An 8,983-nucleotide genomic window follows, 5' to 3' on the forward strand; every position below is an offset into this window, starting at 1 on the left:
GGGTCCAAGTCAGTCTCCTGGTCAGAGGGCAAGCCAGTAGCAAGAGTCAGTAGCGCCATGAAGATACGCAGAGCCTCTGCTTTGATCAGAACCATTAGAGCAATAAGATCTTTTGTAGAAAAGTATGGTCAAAAACATGGTCCGCTGTCTGCGCCACGTGGTGTTCGTTGGTCTTGTTCTTAAAAAGTTTCCTGGGAGTTCATCTAATACATTCAACCAGTTGGGAACATCAATGGGTTCCGTGCCCAGAAAGGTGAACAAAGCTGGTAGTTGGGATGGGTTGTATAATGAGAATGTAGAATTGGGCTTAGATACAATTATATGTAGTGTGTGACCATCTATAGCGGGCACCATGTGAGGTAATATGATCCAGTAGTGGCTTTAGTATGCGTCTCATCTGCAGTGTGCAGGAGGACAAATCCGGATATATCTGGATACTGGCACTGTCAAAATCTACAGGGCCCCTCTGCCATGCTTTCCGGATGATCTGCTTTTTTCATTTTGAAAAAATGGACCCTGCAAAGGACGTCCCTGGGACGATCATTCTGTCTTTCTCTTCTCACTCCCACTCTGTGAACTCTGTTCAGTTCAATACACTCGGATGCGGGCCGTTCTAAGAGATTAATAAAGATAGCTTCACTTAACCGTAAGCTGATCAATTAATCAGAACCTCCACAGTCCTCGTCAGGCACCATTAGTAAGATCAATATTTTACAAATTTATTTATCTTTTAAAAGAAAATCATATTAATGGTCCACCATATTTAAAATGAGGAATTATTGGTCCATGTGGTCCAAAAGGTTGGCAACCGCTAGTATAGTGTATTTTTCCCGAGTGTCTGTATTCAATCCTGACAACATCTGAGCATGCTTATATTGGTACACTGGGGGATCTTCTAAATTTTGATGAGAGCCTCAGTGAGCTTCTTTTACGTCTGCAGTGCTGCTTGGCAGAGACAGGTGCACAAATACATATTTCACAGAGTGTCTCTATTGGATTCAGATCTGGGGAACGTGGGGGCCTTTCAAGTCTACAAACTCTGGTCACATGAGACTGGGCATTGTCCTGCACCAATGTAAGATTTAACAATACAATTAGCAGTCAGGGTACAGATAGCTAGCACATGGAGGTGCTCCAAGAAAATGCTCCCCCAAATCATGACTGATCCACTTGCCAAACTAGTAATGCTGGATAATGTTGCATGTATTATGAGTGTCAGGGGTATGGGGGCAGATCTCTTGCTATTTTCCAATAAAGGTATTAGGAATGTATGTGAGCCGCTCCTCTTTGTGTATATATAAAAAAACAGGTTAGAAAGAGAAAAGAGAGGGGCTTCAGGCTCCTGTTTTAAGTTGTGTATTGTTTTAAAAGGCAGTTTAACAGTTTAGTGTCATTCATCAGTACAATAGTGTGTTACATTACAAGACCATTCCCCATTGTAGAATCATGGGGTGGTGATTGGATAAGCTGGACAATTGCGTTCTAGTCAAGAGTGAAGGTGTACATGAAAAACGTCATGTTACCCGACGCGTTTCTCCACGGGGGCTTTTTCAGGGGTATATACCAAGCGTATATACTGTATATACTAAATACAAATCACAAGTAATTAGTATTTCATTTTTCGGATGGTAGTATACATTATGATAAAGCATATATAGATAGCTTCAAATGCCATCATATTAGAACAATATAACATATGTATACATATTTGTGTAAATGCAGACTCAAATGTAGCATAAAAACATATATAAAGAAATTTTATAGGAAAGGTCATAGGTTTGTAGCATAATATATGATACCATATAGGGTTACATCATGATGTTTAAATATTTTAAGGTGATAAACTGAACTAGGTACATGTAATTATCCATATATATATAAAAGATAAATAAATAGGTAGATTATGTATGTATGTGTGTATATGTATTAAGTAAATTGGATGTATATAACTATGTATATTAAACTAAGCTGTATATGTAGAGGTAATCATGTGTATAAATTAAGTTAAATGTAGTATTTTTGTTGAAAGATATTAGAGTAGACATAAATAAGGTTGACTTACTTGTCTAAGCAAGATGGAGATGTTGTCACAGATAGGTATGAGACAGATGATAGGGGTGATGTCTGATGATGGGCATGCCTCTCTATTTCCCGCAGTGGCTCCTGTGTCACTAGTGTCTGTCTCCTGGATCCCTGGCGTGTGACCTGACCTCTCTTGCTTGCTGGCTGCCTCGACCCGGCTTTCCTCGACTATCCTTCTGCTTTGTGATTTCGTACCATGTTTTGCCCACCTTGGTGTGCCCGAAGACCACAATATGGCAGTAACCAGCGGCGCAACATCCTCACCATCAGAGGCTCTGGAGAAAACCTGGTTACTGCTTAGACTCTGCGCCTTGGCCCTTCTCAAGGCTCACATCACCTTAGTGCAAGCCATAGCACCCCCTAGTGGTCCTGTCACTGCGTGCGTGATAGTTTGCACAAACACTGTATACACCCTCCCAGACCTCAGCAGACTCCAACCAACTACTCACCCAGAGGCTGGACATCCAGGAAGCTACTCAAACCTAGGTACTCTGCCAGCTTCATGTGCTCACCACCCGCCTGGATCAGCTTCAGGTCCTCTCCAGTGTACCTGATCTTCTGGTCCTGGTCCACCAGTGGCCTCTGCACTTCACCTATTACCCCCACAATGATTTTGTGGGGATCACAAGACCTGTGCAAAATACATTTTGAGCTTTAGCCACAAAGCTTCCCCACTGACCGGGCTAAAGTGGCGTTTCTGAAGAAGGAAGGATTCGGTCACCTGTAGCATTGAAGCTTTCTTGAGCCTTTTTAGGAGGGTTTTTGATGAACCAGCTCAGGCCTCCTCAGCAGCCAGCACTCCTCTGCATCACTGCCAAGAGTCACTTACCGTGGGCCAGTTCGCTGTTAAGTTTCGACTTTGGTGGTGGAGCTCACCGGTAACAACGAGGCACTCCTCGCTACCTTCTGGCAGGGTCTTTCTGACCGCATTAGGGATAATTTAGCTGGTTGAGAAATTCTCACTGCTCTGGATGACCTGACCTCCCTGGCCACCCAGATTGATATATATGTTTCCAGAAGCAATTCCAGGAGAAATCTCGCTCCCGCAAGGTTCTTCATCAAAAGTAAATATGCAACTGGGCCGCTCACGTCTATCTCCAGAGGAGAGATCCCGGTGCCTATCTTCAGGTCACTTTATTAATCTCTGCCTACAAAGGCCGGGAAACTTCAGCACCTAGTATGCTCTGAGGGCGGCATGCTAGGTCACTCTTCTCTCCCCTCCACTCAGCATCCCTGAATACCAATTCAGCTCCACCACAAGACGTCCACACTTGCCCTGAAGGCTTTTATTGACTCTGGGGCAGCAGGCAATTTCATCTCTGCTGCTCTTGTCAAGGAGTGCACCTGGCCTATAGAGCCATTGACTCAACCTCTGCGTATCTCTGCGGTGCATGGAACCATTCTGTCCCTTGGACTAATCTGCTTCCAAACTTTGCACATGAAAATGTCTGTAGGTGTGCTACATCAGGAAACCATCACCTTCCTGCTTTTTCCGCAGGGCTCAACTGTGGTCATCCTGGGACTCCCATGGCTTCAACAACACTCCTCAGTGTTAGATTGGTCCACTCCAGAGGTATTGGCTTGGGGCCCCCCTTGCCACTCCCAGTGTTTGACTAAGCTCAAGCCTTTCAAGCCTCTCACTCTCTCCACGTCTGAGGTTGCTCCATCCATCCCCACTCAGTATCTGGACTTTCAACATGTCCTTTCCAAATGCCAGGCCGAGCAGCTTCCTCCTCACCGCTCCTATGACTGTGCTATAGAGCTCATACCTGGTTCCAAATCTCCCAGGGGGTGGGTATACCCTCTCAGTCTCCCTGAGACTAAGACTATGAGTGAGTACATAAAGGAAAATGGGCAGCGAGGATTTATTCGCAAGTTTGCTTTCCCTGCTGGTGCAGGATTTTTCTGTTCAGAAGAAAAATGGGACTCTCCGTCCCTGCATTGAGTATTGTGGTCTGAATGCCATCAGGGTTAAGAACTGATAGCCCTTGCTGCTTATCCTTGAACTTTTTGACCGTCTCCATGGTGCCCAGGTCTTCACCAAGCTGGACCTCCGAGGGGCCTATAACCTAATTCAGAACAAGGAGGGGGACAAATGGAAGACCGCATTTAATACCAAGGATGAGCATTATGAGAATCTGGTGATGGCCTTCATTCTCTGTAATACCCTGGCTGCCTTTCAACACTTTACCTCTGTGTTGTGGTCTGTCTAAATAACATCCTGTCTTGCCTTCTCACAGACAGCATATCTGCCTGGTCCTACAAAGACTTTCAGACAACAGACTCTATGTGAAGGTTCAGAGGTGCCTGTTTGAACTCCCCAAGGTGCCCTTTCTAGGCTACAATGTCTTCAAAGAGGGTCTCTCCATGGATCCTGAAAACGTTTGGGCCATTTCCAACTGTCCGCTACCCTGCAGCTTTAAGGCCACTCAGCGGTTCCTGGGCTTCACTAACTACTACCGGCAATTCATTATAAATTATTCCACGCTGGTAGCTCCTATCACTTCCCTGACCCGGAGGGATGCTGACCCCATGAACTGGCCCTCTGAGGCTATTGAGATCTTTCATGCTCTGAAGTAAGCTTACCTTTCTGGCCCTTCTCTGGTTAGGCCAGATGTGTCCAAACCCTTTTCGATTGAGGCTGATGCCTCCTCTGTTGGAGTGGGGGCTCTTCTCTTTCAGACCCCCACTGGAGCAGGATGCCCAAGTGCATTCTTTTCTAGGAATTTTTCCCCAGCAGAAAATAATTATTCTATCAGAGACAGAAAACTCCTGGCTATCAAGTTAGCTTTGGAAGAATGGCGTTACCTTTTGGAGGGATCCCCTCACAGGATCACTATTTTTACTGACCACAGAAACCTTCAGTATCTGCAGTCTGCTCGCCGTCTCAACCCCCGTCAAGCCTGTTGGTCATTATTCTTTTCTTGTTTTAATTTTGTGATTACTTTTAAACCCGGTTCTACCAACTCCCGAGCAGATGGACTTTCTCGCCCAGAGTTTATCAAACTTCCAACCCCTCATCCTGGCCTTGACCTCTACTTAGGAAGCGGCTATCCCTCCTGGTAAAACCATGGTGCCTCCCTCCCCAACTCCGCAACAATATATTACATTGGGCACATATCTCGAAATTTTCTGGTCACCCAGATGTACACACAACCTTCACATTTCTCTCCCGACAGTACCGGTGGCCCAATCATCGCAAGAATGTAAAAGACTATGTCAGGGCCTGTGCTGTCTGTGCTCAAAGCCTAAAACCTGTGCTCCTGCAGGCCCACTTCTTCCACTACCTATTCCCACAGAGCCTTGGTGTCATCTATCTATGGATTTCATCTCTTAGCTTCCTCCTGATGGCTGTACGGTTATTTGGGTGGTTGTGGATCGGTATTCTAAAATTTCCAATATCCATTTTGTACCTCTTTCAGCTTTACCATCGGCAGCAGCATTGGTGCCAGTCTTTATTCAAGAAATTTTTAGACTTCATGGCATGCCCACTCATATAGTCTCTGATCGTGGAGTAAAATTTATTTCATGTTTCTGGAATGGCTTCTGCAAATCCCTGGACATTTCTGCAGAGTTCTCAGCTTACCACCCACAAACCAATGGACAGACAGAAAGGGTCAATCAGTCCTTGGAACAATATCTTCGAGCCCTAGCATCTGCCCACCATGACGACTGGGTGACGCTGCTACCTTGGGCAGAGTTTGCCCACAATAATCATGTTTGCACCAGCACCAAGAAATCTCCATTTTTTATTGTCTACGGCAAACATCCTTCCGTCTCCTATACCCTGCTCTAATGAAGTACCCGCACTCTGTGCCCTGCAGAGGGACTTCAACTGTATTTGGGCCTAGAGCAGTCCGGCCGTCCGTTTTAAGAAGCTTGCTGATCGGCATCATTTCTGCCAAGGTTACCCCGTTTGTTATAAGTTACGCCTTCCTCCACATCTCAAACTGCCCAATGCTTTCCATATGTCTCTACTGAAGCCGATAGTCCTGAATCGCTTTTCTCGTCCTTCTCCACTTGCTAATACTGCAACCGATTCCTCTGAGGAATATGAAGTCCATCAAATTTTGCATTCCAAAAAATTTCTTGTAAGAAGCTCATGTACCTGATCAATTGGAAAGGTTTTGGCCCTAAGAAGAGATCATGGGTTCCTGCTGCAGATGTGTCTACCCCTCTTCTGGCTAAAAAGTTCCACCTCCCATTACCCCGAAACCTGGACCTCAGTGGGTGGGGAGGCCCTGTCCTCTGTTTCCAAGCTTTATCAATTCCATTCAATCCGCTGGCCAATCAAAAAATACCCTCCTGACTAGCCCTGGCTATTTAGCTAGCTTACACACTGCACTCTGTGTTCATGCATTGTGTCTGCATTGTGCTGTGCCCCTAGTTCTGTATGCTAGTTCCTGTTCACCTGGTGTTTAATTCAGTGTTTTTTTCTGTCCAGCTCCTGTGTTAACCCCTCGTTGTCCAGTCTGTTGATTGCCAGCCAACTTCCCTGTGCTGTTCCAGTGTTCCTGTCCGACTCGGATATCCCTGAGTCACCTGTGCCTTCTGTTGCTTCCAGTGTCTTCCAGTTCCCTGTGCCCGCAGTGACCCCTATGTCACAAGTGTCTGGCTCTGGATCACTGGCAATTGACCCCTGGCATGTGACCTGACCTCGCTTGCTTGGCTGCCTGCCTCAACCCCGGCTTTGCTCGACTATCCTTCTGCTTTGTGAATGGGTACCGTGTTTTTCCCACCTTGGTGTGCCTAGGGACCGCAACCTGGCAGTAACCCGTTGCCCAATATCCTCACCATCAGAGGCTCTGGAGAAAACCTGTTTACTGCTTAGACTCTGTGCCTTGGCCCTTTTCAGGGCTCACATCACCTTCGTGCAAGCCATAGCACCCCCTAGTGGTCCTGTCCCTCCGAGCGTGTGTGTGACCGGGTAAATGCTGTTACTTATGTGAGTTTAATTGTCTAAAATATGTATGAAAATTGAATAATTTTAGAGCAATAAATATCTGATAATAAGCTTGTGTGGAAGGGTAGTCTTACTTACAAATAATGCCTTAAGTTGGAATGTAGTATAAAGTACTGATATTTCCTGATCTTTAAATGCATGAAGTGCCAATGATAGGTAAATGTCAGGGGTTATTTGCAGTCTGAGCGCTGTATGCAGCTAAGTAGAAGTGCTTACCAAGTCCTTGGATGAAGGAGGGGAGAGGTATAGAGGGAAGCATCTAGCTGGAATTGGCTGTCAAGGGGTTGTGGTAGTGGGAAGGAGTCTGACCAATGAGGAGAGGGATTTTCCCCCTGACGTTACAGGGTTAACGCAGTGGATGTGTCCCGAATTCCAGCATGATGTGCCGGCCTCCAGGGACCTATTTAATTTTTTTTTATATATGGATAGTAATACATACCTTTTTCAGTTTATTACCTTAAAATATGTATACATCATTATGTAACCTTATATGGTATCATATAATATGCTACAAACTTATGACCTTACCTATAAAATTTCTTTAAATATGTTTTTTTGCTATATTTGAATCTGTATTTACACAAATATGTATACATATGTTGTTTTCGTCCAATATGATGACAATGTGTGTGTATGTATGTATGTGTATATATATATATATATATATATATATATATATATATATGCTTTATCATAATGTATACTACACTCCAAGGAATGATATACTAATTTCTTGTATTTTGTATTTACAGTATATACACTTGTTATATACCCCTGAAGCCCCCATGGCGAAACGCGTCGGGTAACAAGACATTTTTCATGTACACCTTCTCTTTAGCCTAAAACGCAATTGTTCAGCTTAGCCAATCACCACCCCATGATTCCACAATGGGGAATGATCTTTTGTGATGTAACACACTATTGTGCTGATGTATGACACTAAACTGTCTTTTGAAACAATACACAACTTAAAACGAGCCTGAAGCCCCTTTCTTTTCTCCTTGTAACCTGTTTTTAAATGTTGCATGGAGCATAACATCAAATACATTCAGCAGCTTTAAAAATGTGTTTTCCTGACCAAACTTTAGTTTACAAAAAAAATCACAAGCTTTAACATTTCTTACCCTGGACACATTCCTATGTTTTAAAAATCCTTTTAAAGCATGTGCTGTATGTAGTAGACAATATTTGTTATCTTTAAACTATCTGTATATTCCTTTCCAGAATTGTGACAAACAAGCTTTTGATTTCAATCATCATCATCCTGGAATTTGCAATTCTTGCTGGATTGGTTTATTACAAGTTTTTAAAAAAAATCTGACTCTTGCAAATGAAGCTCTTCCAGTGAAGACCAAAGTTTAGATATATAGACCACAAATCTAAAGATTTCTTGTTACATCATATATACTGTGAAAAATATATGGCTTAAATAAAAAAAATTCTTAAATACATATTTTCCAGAATCCATTTTAATGACATTATATAACTGCAAGAAATATGTTGTTGACACTGTAACCAAATAAAAATAGAACTGAGTAACATAATAAATGTTTATGTACTATATTTCTTTCAATATATTGAAAAACTTGGGTTTGTTACCTTAATATTAAGTAATTTTACAATTTTTGTTCTAGATAAACTGGGCAGCAGATTGGATTAAAGGGAGACCACCAAAAAAACCCACTTGTGTCATTTGTTTCTTTTTATTAAACTGGGAAGCACCTATGGCCTCGAATGCCATCTTCTTATGGTTAAGGACTCTAATACTTCAAGGTTAACAAACTCACATGCATCCATTTTATTTGAGAAATATTATGCAGTAACAAATGGGAAAATGTTGTATTTTTGGGGACGTTTTGGTGGCAAGTGTCAATTATTTCATACATATTTTTGCATAAAAATATATTTATTTCCAAAATCATTAAAAACATTGTAAAA

The 8,983-nt window shown here is 43.1% G+C and overlaps 1 protein-coding gene across 3 annotated transcripts in view; it reads left to right on the forward strand.

Annotated features, from left to right (window-relative positions):
• VTI1B (vesicle transport through interaction with t-SNAREs 1B) overlaps positions 1-8,593 on the forward strand; it is a 121,091-nt gene extending 112,498 nt beyond the window's left edge. For 2 of the 3 annotated variants that reach the window (XM_072429073.1, XM_072429072.1), the window contains one exon: positions 8,270-8,593. In XM_072429073.1, coding sequence (XP_072285174.1) covers positions 8,270-8,407 — 138 coding nt within the window. In that variant the 3' untranslated portion in view covers positions 8,408-8,593. The remainder of the gene's footprint in view (positions 1-8,269) is intronic. The other variant, XM_072429074.1, reaches the window with a different exon arrangement.
• The last annotated feature ends 390 nt before the right edge of the window (positions 8,594-8,983 follow it).

The sequence above is a fragment of the Pyxicephalus adspersus genome, chromosome 12 (assembly GCF_032062135.1).
Source record: "Pyxicephalus adspersus chromosome 12, UCB_Pads_2.0, whole genome shotgun sequence".
Lineage (NCBI taxonomy): Eukaryota > Metazoa > Chordata > Amphibia > Anura > Pyxicephalidae > Pyxicephalus > Pyxicephalus adspersus.